This window comes from Lytechinus pictus, chromosome 8 (assembly GCF_037042905.1).
Source record: "Lytechinus pictus isolate F3 Inbred chromosome 8, Lp3.0, whole genome shotgun sequence".
Classification (NCBI taxonomy): domain Eukaryota; kingdom Metazoa; phylum Echinodermata; class Echinoidea; order Temnopleuroida; family Toxopneustidae; genus Lytechinus; species Lytechinus pictus.
This window is the reverse complement of record NC_087252.1, coordinates 31,927,519-31,947,165: the sequence shown is the minus strand read 5'-3', so window position 1 is coordinate 31,947,165 and position 19,647 is coordinate 31,927,519. Positions and strand designations below refer to the sequence as shown.

At 36.7% G+C, this 19,647-nt stretch overlaps 2 protein-coding genes across 2 annotated transcripts in view; one reads left to right on the top strand and one right to left on the bottom strand.

Annotated features, from left to right (window-relative positions):
* LOC129266521 (uncharacterized) overlaps positions 1-4,382 on the bottom strand; it is a 73,772-nt gene extending 69,390 nt beyond the window's left edge. The window contains exons 1-3 of the mRNA XM_064104211.1: positions 4,291-4,382; positions 3,072-3,346; positions 360-2,071 (exon numbers count right to left, since the gene is read on the bottom strand). Of these exons, the coding sequence (XP_063960281.1) occupies positions 360-2,071; positions 3,072-3,346; positions 4,291-4,382 (2,079 nt within the window). The remainder of the gene's footprint in view (positions 1-359; positions 2,072-3,071; positions 3,347-4,290) is intronic.
* A 2,246-nt stretch (positions 4,383-6,628) lies between these two features.
* Positions 6,629-19,641, top strand: LOC129266618 (heat shock factor 2-binding protein-like). Its single transcript, XM_064103938.1, has 10 exons — positions 6,629-6,778; positions 11,931-12,017; positions 12,449-12,593; positions 13,171-13,274; positions 14,939-15,088; positions 16,092-16,227; positions 16,667-16,790; positions 17,188-17,291; positions 17,614-17,714; positions 18,749-19,641. Exons 1-10 carry the CDS (start codon positions 6,776-6,778, stop codon positions 18,833-18,835), a joined length of 1,041 nt encoding a protein of 346 aa, XP_063960008.1. The 5' UTR covers positions 6,629-6,775; the 3' UTR covers positions 18,836-19,641.
* The last annotated feature ends 6 nt before the right edge of the window (positions 19,642-19,647 follow it).

Below are 19,647 nucleotides of genomic sequence, written 5' to 3'. Positions count from 1 at the left end.
AATGCTTGATCTTTAAGCAATTGCTTGTGCTTGCTAGCAAAAGCATTTGCTTGCAAGCAATTGCTTATGTTTATGCATACGGATTCAAGTAAAAGGCTAGCACAAGCAATTGCTACTTTTTATGCATACGGCCCATTGTCTGTCCAATTCAAGATTTCAGGTTCCCTTTATCAACGAATTGGTGTCTGAAAAGCTTGTGGTGTTTGTCTTATCCTTATGGCCGTATCCAAACTATTAAGATCTCCCTTATAGGCCTACTCCTAATGGTGTGTTACTGCATTAAAATAAGATAAACATGCATGATATCAGGGTGATTTTTCTTGTGTAAATTTAAATACAAGCAGTTTTATCCATCCTACCGCCTTTGAATGTATCCTGGTGGATGCATAACCAGCTATAGTGTGCACATCATTAACATCAATGGACAGAGATGATACTGAACTCCTAAGCAAGCCTATGGCATCTTCATCTCGACTCTCCAAAGCTACATCGACCAAGAAATTCATCTCCTCCTGCGCAAAACTGCCTCGGCTTTGGGCGTACTGTTGTAACAGGAAATGCGTGACATACTTAGAAATGTTCTTGCTCCGTGGTACAGTGAAGTATAAGAGATACCTAAACTCTTCCTTCCTAGGGATCACTACTTCCTCAAACAGCCTCTTAAATTCATTGTGATCTGAATCATAGAGAGAAGCGAGATAGACTGCAGCCATGTACTCCTGGAATAGTTTATGAGGAAAGAAAAATGTTGACTGCAGGTACGGCCTGTTCTTATCATGAATGGATGAGAGCTTATTCTCTTGTGACAACACTCCTAACGTGCATGCTGTCTTCACAGAGTCTGAGAACTGTCCAAGATCGTTTTCATCGAAGATAGAGTCGTTTGATTCTAGTCCAGTAAAAGCAAGTTTGGCAATTGGTTCCATGAGTTTCTCAATTTCAGAGCGACGTGTATTGAAAGCCGGACTGCTTAGATCTGTGATCTCTTTCTGGACATGTCGCACATATAGGGATTCAAACACTTCACGGAATATTTCAGAAAAGGTTTGAAAAGACTTGAACTCTTCTTTCTTGGCATCATCAGGTTCTCCCCACATGTGACAGAGCATAGATATGTAGATAGGATATAATGCCATATTCTCTGATATGCCATTGCTTTCAAACCATTTGATGAATTCATCTGCTGTAGCCTCGGTATCTTTGAAATAATTGTGAATGTAAGCCTTTGCATTCTCCCTGCTAAAGCCATCCACATGGATGAATGTGTATAGTCTTCTCAAACTATCGTTCCATCTTATTTCATTGGCCTTCCATGGACGGCATGTCACCATTACTGGGCAAGAACGAAGTTCATCTGAGCGAAGAATATCTTCAACTGTGATATCACCTCTCTCAAAAGAAGTAGCATTGACTTCTAGGTTGGTTATTTGGCGCATAGATGCACTTGATGGACTTGTTTCTGATCCTACTTTGGTTTGACCAGCAGACTCTGGCTGAGTACCTTCTGAACCTTGGTTGCTTTCAGTGTGCCGTAGAACATTTCCACTAAACTCATCTAATCCATCACAGGTAATGAATACCTTTTCTGGATTTGAGCGGATGTACACAGTGATCTGACAGGCTGTTGCTGGGTTGTCCTTTGAAAGATATGACTTAACTATGTGACCGATCGTGTATCGCTTGGCTACATGCGGAGGGATAACAAGTACCCACACAAACTTTGAGAGCTCTGGTCTATCGTTTATCCAGTCCCATGCAATCTTAGCCAAGAATGTGGTCTTTCCAGCCCCTGCCTCTCCTTGGATCATAATCCGTTTGGGGAACACTCCATTAACTTTGAGATGAAAGAGATCCTTGTACTCAAGTTGATTCCTTTTCTTTCGCTTTTCCTCTTCCAAGAAAAGGTTTGTGTACATATCTTCAAAAGGAACAACAGAATCAGGATCTAGTGGGTCAGCTCTTATCATACAGAAATCAGTCCTGTACTTGTCTTTGAGCTCATCTCTACATGTCTTGATCTGGTCAGGGGAAAGTGATTGGATCTTTAGCCCTAGAACTGTCATGGACGAACCTAAAAAAAAAAGAAGGGCAGCATCTTTCAAATCATAGTCCTGTGAAATTTTTAGAGATTGTTTTTATGAGCACATGCTTCTTATTACTGTCCATAAATTTAATTCTTTCAAAATATTTGAGCAATAAAAAAAATTAGTTTCTGGGAATTTGATGGAAGTACATGAAAATGCAGTGACAATCATAGATTTTTTCAACACATAACAACACATTAACATGTTTCTTTAAGGAGAGCCCTTTTGGGCACACTGAGCTGGAACTCCTAAGAGCACGAAAAAAAAAATCTACACCTTATTAGCTTCTTTAGGCTGATGCATGAAGAACTCCACCTAGATCTACAGAAATACGCCTCGAAGAAAGGAACACGATTGAGACGCCCTCACGATGAACAATTCAAGGTAAACCCTACCTTCATATTAACAACACAATTAGCGAATACCTTCTTCCCCGAAAAAATTACACATTGGAACAGTTTCAATAAAGAACTTGTCACTTCATGAAACCTTAAAAATCAAACTACAAATGCCTTCTTGAAACCTTCAAAATCAAACTACAAATGCCCTCCCACAACCCCCTAACCATAAATAATACCACCACTCTCATCAGCCTTAAGTAACACTCCCTGGCGGAGGACTTCGGGAAAATGACTACACGGTCCAAGGTTAAACACTAATTCAACATCTCATATCAATTTTCTTTGTTTTACTTTGTCACAACTTTTTTATAATTGGGATCAAATTTTGATAGAATTTTCAGGGTAGAGCTAGTTTGATTTTTCTGAAATTATTTAAATAAACTTTTTGTTGGGGTAAAGTTGTCATAAAAGGTACAAAATATCATAGAGAATCTTAGCAGGTAAATGACATTGAAAAAAAAAAAATAATAAATAAAAAATAAAAAAAACGGAATTATCATTATTCTTACAGAACATCTGAATTACGGACAAGTTAACTTTTCTGTGTTGCACTTTGATATATACTTGAAAATAATCTCATCCTCACGTGACTGAGCTACAACATTAGCCAATAAATCAGCAGAAAGGGTCCCCAATTCACTCTGTTGTAATGCATCTGCAAGGAGAGCCCTGACGTTTGCGTCTGGAAGCTGTTTGTCCCTCCATCTCGAGAACACTTTGATGAATGCATCCTTGGTATCCATGGCGCATTGCTTGATTTGTGCTAGTTCAGCGAGGGAAAACCCGAGATTAACACCTAACTCATCGTAGAAGCCAGGTGCGATTAGCTTTGATAGGTGTATCAGCTCCTCGTCGCTGACTCTGCTGCTAAAAAACAATGAAAATATGTTACGAATAATAATTTATTGCAATTCAATACATATCACACCATGATTTAATCAAAATATATATTTGACATTCCCTACTGAATGTTTAACTTCTTATTATAGCTTATTCATTCAGCTGGTGACCAAGATAAAGGTATGTAACAGAGATTCCTCATTAAATGCCTCTTATAAACTCTTAAAGGAGAATGAAACCTTTGGACCAAGATAGCTTGTGTGAAAACAGAAAAATCAAAGAAACAGATCAACAAAAGTTTGAGAAAAATCGGACAAATAATGAGAAAGTTATGAGCTTTTGAATATTGCGATCACTAATGCTATGGACATCCTCACATTGGCAATGTGACAAAGATGTGTGATGTCACTCTTGAACAACTCTCCCCATTACTTTAGTATATATTTCACTGAAATTGCCTCTTTTATTACATCTATCAGTAGAACATGTATTCTTTCTGTAGGAGGGCATGTAATACAGATTTTTAAAGAATACATCATGGATAAAGAGTTTGTATCACCATACGAAAAAGCAAAAATACACATTTTCAGGGCATTTAATAGTCCATCAAAGGGAAAGTTGTTCATGTGTGACATCACACATCCTTGTCGCGTTGCCGATGGGAGGATCTCCATAGCATTAGAGATTGCAATATTCATATGCTCATAACTTTCTCATTATTTGTCAGATTTTTCTCAAACTTTCTTTGTTCTTATTCTTTGATGTTTCTGTTTCGACACAAGCCTACTTGTTGCAAAGGTTTCATTCCCCTTTAATTCACTTATTTTACATCTCTTAAAATAGCTGGATTCAACTGAATCTTCTTTAAGTTGTGTTATAATACATAGTGGAAGATTCTATTCTCATTCCAGCAGGAATTCGAACAGGAACTCGCCTTAACAAACTGACCTGTACATCAGTTGTACACTAACCTTGGTCCAGGATTGACCTCAATATCACCACATCTCGTCAGGATCAAGGTAAAATAGAGATGCCAATACATCGTGGAAGATCCCATTCTCCATCAAACAGGAACTCGATCGGGTACTCAAACTGGAACTCATTCATGAACTCAATTGGAATCTCAATGTCTACTGCGTTAACCACATGAAGGAATTCTAAAATAGATTTTTTTTAAAGAGAAAATATGTTTAATACGGATTATTGTGATGATATGCATCTGTAATATACAAGATAACCAAGCAGTATATTTTGGCAAATGAAAAATAACCAAAATGATATTGGAAAGATCCCTTTTCTCAGTAACTCACTCATGAACTCACAGAGGAACAGGAACAGGAGCTCAGATTTATCGGAATTCAATTATTCTACTGTAATAACCAAACAAACACCAAAAAACTCTGTACGGGATTAAAAGGGAGGTCATATGCTCAACGCGTATGCTGTTATACATATATACATGTAAGTAACCAAAAAAGGCAATTGACTAAACAGGACCTAAAACAAAAACTCTAGCGGGAACTCTGAAAATGGAACGTCAATCAGTCTACAGCAAAACAAAGGCATGCTATAATGATTAAAAAGGAAAATTGTGTATGCAACTTCTGTTAAATACAAAATGGCCAGGCAGTACAAATGCATTTTGGGAAATAAGAAAGTATAGATGATCTGGGGATCAAACGGCTACAAGTTTTTAAGATTAGAATGCTAGAGGTTGCTCAAGAATCATCACATTATTGACCATTCATCAGAGCTATCGACATGCTTGAACGCAAAATAATCACAATTTTTTCATTTTTAAGGGATGCCATGCCAACCCCCTCAATCCCCCCCCCCCCCTTTATCTGACCCCCTGTTGGAGATCTTTTTTTTTTTCAATGTTTGGACAAATCTTGGTTTAATTTCTCTGTACCTAGTAGAGGATTTTTTTTTCAATCACACACCATACTTCTAACCCACACACTAATATTTCCATACTCAGTGTATATACTTTTATGCCAATTTTTCTCAAATCCCCCCCCCCCACACACACACACACACACTCATGCACACATAGTTTAGGATAAATATATATCATAACAAGATCATACTCAGTGTTGTGGGTTTTTTTTTTTTTACTATTTTCCTTTACGTCTTGTGCAACTTTTCAGACCACAATGCAAACGTCAGGTACACGGGTCGGAAGTCACGTAACACTTTTGAGCAATAGTAAAAAAAAAAAAGCACAATACTCCTTTAGATTAAAAAAAAAATCATAAATAAATGGAATCACATAACTTTTGTTACAAAATTTATATTTTAAAATACCTATTAGAGTGTGATTGTTTAGTAGCATAAAATGGACACAGGCAAGGGTTGCAGTCTGCAGTGCATGCTGGCACATGATTTGATGAGTAGGGTATAGGGCCCTAATCAGCTGCAGTGCCTTGCCCGCGTAAGCCTATGTATTATGCACAATTCTAATGAAAGGAGACGTGTGTACGCAGCGAGCACAAGCTTTACACCTGCAATACAAGACATAGACCCCCTTTAAAAAAAAATGAGTTACAAGTTTAAAAAAAATGAATTTCAGGCATTTCGGTACTATAAAGGAATTACCATTCAGCCTAACTCATCAAAATCCCTGAATCATGTGTAAAGTGCATGGGTTTGGAGGTGAAACTATAGGACACCACTATTTCAGTGAAAATGACTGAACACCATTATTGATTTTGCATGAAAATCATATAATTTAGTCCAATTTTAATAAGATCTTTGGCACACATACTCTTAAAACTGTAAGGAACAATGCCAGCTGAATGTTCTGTTCAGTTTCAAAGAAGTACACATTTAATCTTCATTTCAAGTTTTAGGTACACAGACATGCCCCCCCCCCCTCCCCCCAACCTGGGTGAATTAAACCATAACCATGTCTAAAATTTAACATGTTTTATGAAACTGTGGTCTAGCTAGCAAAGAAAATCGACCAGGTTAAGAAAACCATGATGACATATAGACCTAAATTTAACCTGGGTCATGGATGGACTAGCTTTAACCAATGCTTAAGGCCCTTTTTGTGACTTTGGGCCTTTATTAACAAAATTGGCCCAATAGCTGAACTTCCTCTCACCAGCGGAATATCACACATTGTTCTTCTCACGTACTGCAGCTTGTGAATAGGCGAGCTGACGCGAAGTCAAATCTAAATTGAGGAAGTTCATGAAGCTTTTCTTTGACTTTGATCAGTGTTGTGGAAAGAAAGCTGAACTCGAAATCTCGATTTCCATGCAATTGAATAATAACTTGTTTTCCTAGCTGTTCTGCACACTCAACATACATGTATCCATGAAGTTTACTGGACGATAATACCACGGATGTCCCCATGATAAGCACACCAACGCAGCAAAGAATTGTCAGGTGTTCGGAGCAGATCGAGGAATATATTAGTACATTGCCAATGATGACAAAATAATGGTAATGCAGTTATCCGTAATTATTATTTAGATGTAGGGTTTCAGAGGTGCAGATATTTTTGACGTCTTGCGAGGTTGTTTCAAAGAGACAAAATATTAAAACGGATTTATAACGTGCATGCCTATGAAAGCCATCCAATATTGAAAATATTGGACGAAATGAATATTTTGCCCCGCCCACAAGCTAATCATTGGTTAATGAGTGATTGTGCGCATGAAGCTATTGTTATACGTCACGATGAAATTGCACTGCGTATTAGTTGCCAGGAGGTGTGGTAAAGGAGTGTCAATAATATTCATTGAATTCAAATGCGCTTGCATTATAATGCTAGCGCATCTTTAATTTATTACAGAGATTTCTTTTTTTATGACAATACTCAGGCGCCATGCTCATGATTTACAGGACTTCCATAAATGATGGTTACTAAAAACATTTTTTTTTTGCTTCACTACTTTATGTTTAGCTTTGTGGGGGTATCTAAAGACATATTGTTACTCTCTGAAGAACAATATTGGATTCGTGTCCGACTCATCCAATATCCAATATTTTCTTTCGCATCCCACTCAAGGCCATCCAATGTTCCCTAAACATACCTTGTGTCACGGACCGGGGAATCCCCTTTACAATCACATACAGATTGCGCTCTTTTGATATTTTTTTTTTTTTTTTTTTTTTCCGTTTCGACACTGTCTTGGTGCTCGCACGATTTTGTAGTCTGATCTATTTCACCACTTTGTCGGCATTTTACTGATAATTTAATTTCCATCTTACAACAATACAACTCAATATGGTGTGTGTGGGAGAGGGGAGGGGGTAATCGTGCATCCAACTATAAATGCATACCGTTATTCCATGTCTTTGTTTCATGACATGCATGCCCTATGTGATAGTAAAAAGAAAAACTTTAGCAATAATATTGAGAGTGTTAACATTTTTTTCTTTACATGGAAACATTATAAACAAAGATGAGCATCATAATGGCACATTCTGCTTTAAAAAATACATTAGGAACAAAATGCTGTTGTTTTAAAAATCTTCTTAATAGTATCTAAAACAGCCTTTTAAAATGGTATTGGATTGTTTTGCTAACTGGGCACTTGAATGGCCATCCTTTTTTTTGTGTATTTCTCCATCATCGGGTACGGGGAGGGTCGGATTTGTAATATTCATTAAAAAGTGTGAGCTAATAATGCCTATAGGTAAAATATGCTTTGTGTTTTTTTCCCCCAAAGCTCATAATAGAAATAATTTTGTTATGTTTTTTTTTTTTTTTTTTTTTTTTTTTTTTTTGTTGGGGGTAGGCCTATACAGTAGAGAGTTCAACAATACACTGTGACAGATAAAAACTGGGAGCTATAGCCTACTATCTAGGGGCATGGGAAGAGACTCAGGGGTTTCTTTTAACAGGGTAGGCCCAGGGGCGGATCAGGACTTGTCGAAGGGGGGGGCACATTTTCCCGAGTAAAAACTTGACAAGCCGAAAAACGGGTTTTTACCAAAATTAAGGTGATTTCCGTCCACGAAAAAAATTGTCAAACAAGAAAAAAGGAACAGTTTTTAACCAAGTCTATCCATGCTCTCATTATTATAGCTATATCTTCAACATTCTCAAAAGTACTATCAATGCGGCTACAAACTCCTCGGGAGCACACCATTTCCCCTCTTTTTTCTTAACCCTTTCCTTTTTTTTAAATTCTATACACACTCGATATCATATATAATATTACACCCTCCTTCTTAACACATCTGACTCATCTCTGATATGCCTATAGGCCTACCCTCATGTAACTTTTTCTTTAAGCCCGTACCCTCCCCTAACCCACATACCCACCGATCTCTCCATAGACCTCTTGTCATTTTTCTGCAATCCCACACTGAAAATTTGTGATATTCTTACCAGAAAACTGGATATTCTAGGCATTTTATTTATCCAGGAACAGAATATATGACTAACTTAATAAACAATAATGGGTGCGAGCGCAAAACACGGGCTCAAACTTTTGGAAATTTCATGTAATAAGACATGAAAAGTAAACATTCTGAGCAGTTTTTGTATTCATGAAAAGGGAATGTGAATCTAACTTTAAAAAATTAACGCAAGCGCGAAGCGCGATCTGAAATATTTAACTGACCAGAAAAGGAACCTTTTAAAGACTGCATGTAGTGACTCATGAATAGGATACAGGCCAGTGGCGTACCTAGGATTTTCCACAGGGGGGGGGGCAAAATCGGCCGCCAAAATAATTGACAAGCAAAAAAAAAAAAAAAAAAAAAAAAAAAAAAAAAGGTCTTCAAGCTCGTCAGGGGGGGGGGCAATAAAGGTCTTCAAGCTCGTCAGGGGGGGGGGGCATAAAAGGTCTTTCAAGCTCGTCAGGGGGGGCAGTGATATGTATTTTGTATGGGTTGTGGCTCGTCAGGGGGGGCGCAGAGTGCCCCCCTGCCCCCCCCCCCCCCCCCCGTAGGTACGCTAGTGATACAGGCTACATATCTCACCAACCGAATAAGTCCAGCGCGAAGTGCGAGCTATAAATTTGCGATATTCTAACCAGAAAACAGAACACTAGGCATTCCATTTAACCAGGAACAGAATGACTACCTTAATAAACAATGATGGGTGCGAGCGCAAAACACGAGCTAAAAATGTGTGATATTCCAACCTGAAAACTGGATATTCTATGCATTTTTGTAACTATGCACAGGACGAATACCTTATACTAAACAATATAGGGCCTAAGATGCGAGCGCGAAGTGCGAGCCGAAAAAAAAAAGATTTTCAAACCTAAAATGTATTATGTTTTACTTCAAAAAGGGTATTTCATTTTTAAAAAGGGCACATTTCATTTTAAAAAAAGGGCAATTTTTTTCCTACGGGGAATTTGGGGGGCACTTGCCCCCCCCCCCCTGCTCCCCTCCTCGGTTCCACCGCCCCTGGTATACAAGGGCCGTACATGGAACGTTTTTAAGGTGGGGGCTAAACTAGAAAGGGATAAGCTTCGTTTCTATATAGGGAACGGTTAACAATTTCTCATATTTTGTTATCATCTCCAGTGGAGTAAGCGTAGGGGAACAACCAAATGCATAGAGATTGAACGTTTTGGTCCTCGGGCTGAACTTGATAAAAATCACAGCTGGATTGTCATTTTCATGTTCATAAGTGAGACGTTTCCTGAAAAAAAGAGAGAGCTGGGCTTGAACCCCCCCCCCCCTCCCCCCCCCCCCCCGCACTTTCGGCACTTCATACTTATTAATTTATGGAAGGCCTGTAATCGGTGGTTGGCGCTGGCGTCCCTGTTGATATTTTTGCAAAATTTCAGGATTTTGGAATGGCAGGCACAGAACTATCGGAAGTTGTAAGTTTATAGTAAAGATATAACAGATAGGCCCTATGTAATATTATAATTATATCGGATCTAGAATCTATTATGTTTGTGCATCTTGTAAGAGAGCCTGTTTTGTCTCTTGATCGAGTAGTCTACCTCGTCACTCGTCAGCGACAGCGGGCCTTACTTCGCCGCGCCCCCCGATGGCGCCCGGGGGGCGCTGAGACTAGTTCTCGATCTGTTGCCAAGATGGGACTGGGCCTGACGGCGCGCGCATTTGTGTATAGTGTCTGGCAACATCCTCGACCTCGGCGGTTCTGATACTAGGCCTACTCTTCCTATACTGATTGAACATGTTCATATCTACAGTAGATCTAGATCTTCCTAGTCCTACTCCAGTCCTGGCCTAGCCAAGTTCAAATCTAACTCTAAGTCGACCAAGTCCAAGACGAGTTAGGAGTCTAACGACAATGTAATCTAACTTAGTTGGGGTGTCACACTGAGCTCAGTTGGCTTCCCTCACTGTTTAAAAACTCCTCAAACAGACTGCAGTCAGCTGTCTACAATAGACTCTGTTTTAGACAGCTGAAATTCATCCGTTTTTAGGTGTTTTTAAACTTAATTTTTTTTTAAATCATATTAAAAAAAACCCATTTTATTGTAGAATGTTTGATTATTATTTTTTGAAGAAACTTACGTTTTAAAACTTTTTTGTAGAACACCAACGAACAGAGACTGAAGCTTTAGTTTTGCAAATTTTGGTCTTACTACTAGGTCTAAGTAAACTCTAGATCAGGTTTAGATCTATACAGTACTAAATATAAAAAGCAAATAAACTTTAGGGCCAGCAGTTTCTTATTCTCTAGACAATCAACTCATGATAGGTGTACTGGTTAAATTGAACATTAGTCCATGACTCAGAGTCAGAGTCAGTGTTTTTCAAAACTAGTAACACTTATCCAACTTACAGGGTCTAAGTCTACACAGCAAAAACTGAGGTGTTAACCGGTGTACATAGAGGACCACACCAGTTGTTTTACACTGGTGTTATATTGGTGGTGTTAGTTTTACACCCATAGGTGTTATTACAACACCTTTGGTTGTTACATTAACACTCTTTGGTGTTATGTTCAATCTCTAGGGTGTAATTTTAACACCTCAGGGTGTGGTCCTCTATTAACACCAACTGGTGTCAGTTTTAACACCACATTTTTTACAGTGTAGATGTGCATGCAGCAATGTTGATTCATTCATTCATTTTTCTCATTCGATTTCAAATAGAGAACAAAATAGTAAAAAATAGAAATTTTTAAACGTTAATTTTTAAACAGGTATTAAAAAACAAGGCAGCCCAAAGCTGAATTGGGTGGAATTTAGATCTAGGCCGCCTAGACCTACAATACTATGATCACACAATAAAATGCAAAAAAATAATCAATACTTTAGAATCTATATCAATTTTTATCATAGAATAAATTTTTGAAACTAGAATAAACTAGAACAAACTTTTGTACAGGTAAAATAAAAATGTAATACCAAGAAAATTGTTTTCAGAATAAGATTAAACTTTCTTTAAAGTTTGTAAAATGATCGTGCCTATGCTGGTTTAAAAACAGGTTATAAAAAATAGCCATTTTTGTAGGGATGAAAAATATCCAGTTACAGTACATACTCCACTAGAATGACAAAATGGCATCATTTTGTTGTAGTTGTTGATTTGTGTCTCTCAACTAAAGCTTTTTTCCTGAGACTGGCTATGTAGTTAAGAAATTAGACACACAAGTTTTTACCTTTCTTGATTCTTGCAATTTGTCTTTCTCTCTATCCTGCAGCAAGGCTTGTTGAAAGAGCTACAGCTGAATGTGACAGAGCTGACCTCAGAATGGAATATCTTCAAACATGAAACTACCAATCACCAGGTAAATATAATATATCATTCAAAATCAGTAGGGAGGGAAAAAAGAACTGCATTTAAAAATATTATTTTTCACATTTAATTTGATACTAGTAGAGTGTGGTTTTCCCCCTTTGCTAAAATTAACACACAAATTTCTAAATTTGGCAGAATACGACCATGGTGTTGTAAATATTTGGAGAAAAACAGGCTTTTAATGTAACTTTCTGATATATAATCACTAAATTTGACAAATAAATGTTCAAAAGTCCTTTTTTAAAGAAAAAGGTGAGACAGTACAGGTATGACAGAGAGGGCACTGTATATCCAGAAATCTGAAATTCAAATTATTTTCTGCAGAAATCGACTGAAATAAGATTCAACTTACAGAAGGTCAATTTTTAAGCTTATATTTAGCTGAAATAATTAAATTCTTATGTTTTACATTGATTGCAGGAATATAACAAGGCATTTACCTCAGTGAAGAAGACAGCACTCAAGGCCTTACAAACGGAGATCAAGACCTTGAAGGATAATCTCAATCAGACATTGACCTTTGACCTCATCCAGTCTCTTGCCGAGGAGCAGGAGCTTGAGCAAGGTGGGATGATGGTATTCATTGGAAGGGGGTGGGGAAGGGGGGTATCATCCCGTATAAGTTAGTCGGTTTCAATTTAAACTCTGGTCTAAAGTTTTGCTTTAACTATGGATAGTCAGTTGTGACATAATTTTCAAACAATAGAAGTTCAATGTAATCAACTCATTTGACTCTTAAATCAATCCTACCTCCAAATGAGGAGGATAAATAAGATAGTCTTCTTCACCATTAAATAATTAGTAGAGAGCACAGTAAACAACATGAGAATACAATGTAAACAAACTTTTGACAGCTTTGGATTTCAAAATCAATAGACTTCATAATACAGGCTATAATTTTTTTCACAAATTTAGGAATAAACTTTATGAATGTCTTTACAATTTGGATTCAATTGGAATATGAAGTCCCCAAAATTGATATTCTTATTTTACTTTGAAAAAATTGCAAATATTTCTTATAAGCTAAGTTGTGGCAAGAAATACACTTTGAAATAAAAATGTCTGTTATCAATACTAATTGTAATCATCATGCAGTTTATTACATGGCTAATAGCTGTGAGCAAACATATTACCTTTCACAGCTCTGGAATATAGTCACAGCCAAGCAGATGAAACACAGAAGAGATGTGACCACTGGAAGGCTAGACATGATTCTACTAGATTACTCTACGAACAAGAGAGAAAGGTAAAATATTGGTTCTATGACATTATCTCCAGCGACAATTGCTATGCTATAAATTCCACGCATTAATCGAATGACTAACTTCAACCCCGGGTTTAACGTACACTATGAAACCTATGCTAAACCTAACATAAAACCCTATTGCAACCCAAACACTATGGCCCGTATTCTGAAGTCGGGTTTAACTTAACCCTAAATCTCCCGGGGTATTTTGATTCTTGTCATTCCCGGGGGGGGGGGGCCATTATGGCCCCCCCTTAAGATCTCGGCCGCCGATCGCGCGAGCGACGCAAAAATTTGCATGCTGGTAGTGTGCGATGTAATCTACAAGGCTGTATGGTAAAATTTTCCAACATAATGAAATTTTTTTTAATATGAATTAATTATGCTAATTTATGCATAAATCATACTTTTTGCTCTAATTCACTAAATAAAGCTCCTAGAATGCTAATTTTTGGTAAAAATATTCTTTGTAGCATTCTTAACAATCGCAATTAAAAAAAACTTCGGTTTGGAAATAAATTTCTTATGTATTTTATTGTTTTATGAATTTCTTATGTATTTCTTTGTTTTTTTACTTTTTGTTTTTTATTGTTTTTTCAATGGAAATCGTTCCAGACTTAATTCTGATCATAAACAAGGCAAAATTAATTAAGTTTAATCAGTAAAAGTAGAAATAATGATACATTTATGAATTTTGGCTAAATACACAATTTGCATTGGATTTGTACATGAAATCACGTTTATGAGCAATTTTGGGTCTGACACGCACTTATATAATGTTGCGTAATGTCGTAACCGCGTACCCGGGCATCACAAATTTGGTCTCAAAATTTGCGCGAGACTTGAAAGTAAAAAGTCAGTGAGCGACGAGGTCAAAAAATTTCGCGCAGCAAATATATCACGAAAATTGTTGAGGGGGGGGGCCATTATGGCCCCCCCCCCCCCGGGAGAATTAGGGTTAAACTCAGGTTTAAAGTTGTGGTTTAAGTATGGTAAGCCAATTGTTACATAAATCACTAACAGTAGAGATGTCGTATTTCAGCTCATTTGGCTCTCAAATCATTCATAATTGTCTAGGAAGTATAAAAAAGTTGATTGTCGTCATCATCGATGAATCAGGAAAGAGCACAGTAAACATAAAAAACATACAACTTACTTAAAATGTTGACACTTTTGGCTTCCCATAATTTTAGCACAGAGTTAGACCATGGTCTAAGTTAAACCTGACTTCAGAATACAGGCCTATGTCTTAGACAAAAAGCCTGGAGAATTGTCGCACGAGCAAATCTGTCACCGAACTATCTCTATCATACCCACACATTCAGTGTCTTGATGGTTTCACCCATATCTAATAGATTTCTGACTATTCGTTTTCAGACGTTGTGTAAGCATAGGTTATCTAAAGACAAGCCGGACTCTTGAAACTGACCAAAATAAGGTGAATGATGTGAAATTATTTATTCTAAGAAGCCGTACGTTGAAAAGTAAGATAAGTAATCACTGCTTTTAGACTATCAATTTTCAAGAGATGTCTTTAAATGGTAATTTTAGATGAGTGAAGACTCTTGATCACCCATATCTCGTCACAATAGTATTTTAAACTATTTTCAGTTGTCTTTAACGCTCTCCCATTTGTGAAAAGATTTAAAACTTTTGTTTTTCAGGAGAAGTTGTTGTTGAAGAGTGAGCTATCTCAGATGAATCAACGTGTATCAATGCAGTCTGAGTATTGTGCGGGTATGGGAGCCATCTGCTGTACACTTCTCTGGAGAGCTTCACAACATCAACAAACTATCCCAGCTTTACTCACCGGCGTAAGTTATCTTAGTATACAAATGATGCATGCACTGCAAAAACTACGGTGTTGATTTAACACCAGCCCGGAAACTATATATGTCCACACCAGAGAAGTATTAAAACAACACCAGTTTGGAAACAAACTGATGCTGTTTTAATACTAATTAGTGTTGTATAAACACCTATCTGGTGTTAGACCAAAACGAAACTGGTGTTGTTTGACATTTCTCTAGTGTGGACATAGATTCCGGGCTGGTGTTAAATCAACACCAGAGTTTATGCAGTGTGTGAGTGCATCAGTAGGTTTTGTGAGCATAGGGTAACCTCGTAACTTGTGGGTTAAGCCTTGATTCCATAGTTACCGCATGCTTACTAGTCCTACTGATGCACCAACAAACCTGTGTATCATTTGTTTTATAGAATGGTGGCATTTTTATTTAAAAAAATCAATTTTTTTACAACCATGCATAAGTAATTACCGAAGCATGGCAAATTTAACGGAGGCATGGCCGGACATTCAATATATATGGTTGCCAGATGGATGGCTGAAACTGGTTCCCAAATTGACATGAATGCAAATATTTTCCTGATGGAAGCATAGTTCTACCAGATGTTGAAAGCTGTGTATATTTGGTTCATATTTGTCATAAGTATTAAATGCAAAAGATAGCTAGATAGGAAATCAGATAGAATGATCGGGCTTCAACAAATCAAGTTCAAAAGGCCGGGTGCATTCAGGACTTACGTGTGATGATCTGAGTTGTGTTTTAACAAAAATATCTCGGCAACGGGGTTCCAAAATTATATTTAGAATTGTCTTTAGAAAATTGCAGTTTCTAGATCTATATATTCCATGTACATATGATTGTATCATGCTGTATTTTGGATTTTTTATCCTAACAGCATTAATTAAATATGAAACAATAAAGAATGTTTATTCCATGTTTAGCTCAAATTTTCATTGTTTTGAGAGGATTTTGGTCACTGCTGTTTGCTAATTTTTTGAATAATTCTTTTCAGTCCCAGATGGAGAATTTCATGTCAGTGGTGTGTCATACTCTAGAAAGCTTCATGGCTACATATCAATCTGAGGATTTGCCTTCAGAGCAGAGTGAAGAACTTCAGTTTGTAATGGCTCTATGCGGAACAGTGACTAGTGAGTAGGAAGTAGTCAAAGGAGTGCATGCACCTTAATTGCTGAAAGATGGGAGCAAAAACCACACATTGGTCATGTATCTTCTTATGAATTGAATTGAAAACTATATCATCTCTGTATGAGAAATATTGGGCCTTCCCTGGTGCATAACAAATAAGAATGTTTCAAAATAATTGAAGTTTATATGTGAGACCACATGAATAATCAGTTAAATATCGGCAAGATTAATGTAAAATAACACTAAATTATGAAAAATGAATAAAGATCTGGAGATACGTTTAGTGATTCAATAATACATGTAAATTATGATCCATTAATAAGAGGAAATAAAGTTTACAAGTGTTGTTCATCAATTTGAATTAGAATAGTTCATTTGATGATAATAAATGGTATTTATGAATGAAACTGATAAAATCATGCTTTTCTATTTTTATAATAGACATTGCTGCATCAAGCGAAGGGAGAGAGTACTTGTCGACCAACCCTAACTGTGCTCAGCTGATCTGCACATTCACTGCACTGCTTGCCACACCATCATCTGAAAAACTCAACAAACTCAAAAAGTAAATATGACTAATCAGTTTCTTTTGGATCCCATATTGTATATCTTTCTATATTCACCAGTTTGCTTCTTATGTCATTGTATACATGTATCTTTCTATATTTACCAGTTTATTTCTGATGTCATTGTATATCTTTCTATATTTACCAGTTTGCTTCTGATGTCATTGTATATCTTTCTATATTTACCAGTTTACTTCTGATGTCATTGTATATCTTTCTATATTTACCAGTTTGCTTCTGATGTCATTGTATATCTTTCTATATTTACCAGTTTACTTCTGATGTCATTGTATATCTTTCTATATTTACCAGTTTATTTCTGATGTCATTGTATATCTTTCTATATTTACCAGTTTGCTTCTGATGTCACTGTATATCTTTCTATATAAAAACCAGTTTGCTTCTGATGTCATTGTATAATCTGAGCATCAACCATAAAGGTCTTCAAGCTCTCAGTGACACCAAGGATATCATCTCTTTACTTGTTTCCATCTTACAAGGTTAGCAATTTTACGTTTACCATTTCACAATGTTTACCATGAAACTTTTTACTGATCAAAAGCTATTCAAGAGCAACACATTTTGTTGTTTATCTGCATTTGAGTGCAAAACATATTCATCTCTTCAAGAGGACAATGACTTCATTGTAACAGTGTCAACAATCACTACATGTATTAAATACTGATTATTCTGTAACCCTAGATGGTGAGAGGCCATGATATGATTGATCAGCCAAACTAAATCAGTATGCAATGAACCATTAACCAACCTTACAGAAAAGACATTACTATGTGTTTACACGTTTTCAATTTATATTATTAGGAGAAAAGCAAGCTGATCTTAGACTTCACACGTTGCTACTAATTCAATCTCTTATCATGGAAAACACGCAACGATCCATACTCATTGATGTCAAACAAAAGGTGAGTTTCTGAACCCTGTGTTCGCCTTGTTTCCTTGCCTCCAAGTCATATTCTCTAGCTGTTATTATCCTTCTTCTTTATGCAAAATGCAACTAATTTCTTGCTGTGTTATATACAGTAAAGGAAGAACTATATTATCATGTTGTTACTTGCTGTTTGTTTCTTTTTTCCTTCTCTAGCTGTTATTTTTTTCATTATGCAAATGAACTACTGTCTTGCTGCTTTATGTAAGGTAAAAGAAGAAATACAAGAACATTGTTACTTATGAATGTATTTTTATTGTGGGGGTGTCGTGGTCTAGTGGTTTAGACTCTTGTCTTTCAATTGAAAGGGTCGTGGCTTTGAATGCCATCCATGGCGTGTGACCTATAGCAAGAAATTTACCAACACTGTGCTGCACTCGACCCAGGTGAGATGAATGTGTACAGGATTAACAAAGAGTTACGATTGATCTAATCAATCATAAATCATAGCTATATGGAAATCCATCAGTGTCATAATTTTTCTACAGGAAATTTGCAGTGTCCTTTGTAAACAAAGAGAAGCACAGTGAATTTTCAAGAAAACAATGAATGCATGAATATACATCATAGTTTGACAATATTTTGAACAAACATGAATAGTAGATGTTGACGTTGCTGGCCGTCCATAGTTGTGAATGATCGGATCAATCACATCTCTTTGTAAGACGTGGTCCTGGTGGGTGTTTCATAAAGCTGTTTGTAAGATAAGAGTGACTTTAAGAACGACTGGTGATCCTTGTGGTAAACGGTATATTCATTGGTGATAGTTTAGCGCGTAAGAAATGTTCACCAATCGTTCTTAAAGTCGCTCTTAATTTACGAACAGCTTTATGAAACTGCCCCCAGGAATGCACCGAGCACAGCTATGGCTCTACAAGTGCCTATTATTGTTGTTTCCACCTTTAATTTTTTTCTTAACAATTAATTTTCTTTCTGTGTGAATAGACGAGCATTTAAAACTAATTTCATTCTCTCTCATTAACACAGCTATCAATGGATCTCCTCCAGCAGCTATCCCATGATGCATCAGGAGAGGTCACAGAGGTCATCGCTGACATCATCCAGATCATGAAGTCATTTGATAAACATGAACCCTGATTAATAACTGTTAATGCGAAGCAAGTTATATAGCACTGTCCCACACAATGCATTGAAAGGTCATGAATGTAATTATTGATATCATCTAAACCATCTGAAAGTAAACTAAGTGCCTTTTCACACAGTACCAAAATCGTAATTTGAATGATTCCATTGAAAAATAATTCTGACAATTTGTTTGCACATATGAAACCAAACTAGAATTAACGCTAATCAAAATCACGAATTCAAATTCTACTCCGGAGGTGAATTCCAGTTTAAGTTTCACTCAAAATTACGGTACAAATTTTACGTCTGAAAGGGTTGACCTCCAAGACATCTTTCGAGGGGCGAAGCTTACGTGACCTTTCAAGCACTTCCGTAGATAATACAATTGTCATGCACTCATCGTAGTTTCGTTTTGCGATGCAGTGCTTTGATTGACAAGTCACCAAGAACACAATACCGCCTTCACTCAGGAATTCTAAATCAAATCACAGTTTTTGAGTGAACGTGTGAATGGTACGATTCTAAAGACGAAATGCAATCATCACAATGATGATTCAAGATTCTTGTGTGAAAATACCCTAAGTGGATACAACCACAAGAAAGACTTTGATTACAGCTATGTTTCACAGGGATTGTATAACTTGGAATGGAAGGGTAAATTTACAAATATATTTGACCAATCAAGATACTAAGACTAAGTTTCTGTGATTTTAAGAAAATGGTACGTTTCCATGGATTCCACCATTTTTCTCTTGACTTCGGAGTAATTTTCTATAAAGAATATACAGAACAGAGAATGGTAGAACCTTTTCTGATTTAAAAAA

Bases quoted from the DNA above. Each gene is read 5' to 3' on its own strand.
- LOC129266618 (XM_064103938.1), top strand. The intron at 12,594-13,170 runs GTGGGATGATGG...TACCTTTCACAG, and splicing joins GGAGCAGGAGCTTGAGCAAG to CTCTGGAATATAGTCACAGC. The intron at 16,791-17,187 runs GTAAATATGACT...TATAAAAACCAG, and splicing joins AAACTCAACAAACTCAAAAA to TTTGCTTCTGATGTCATTGT.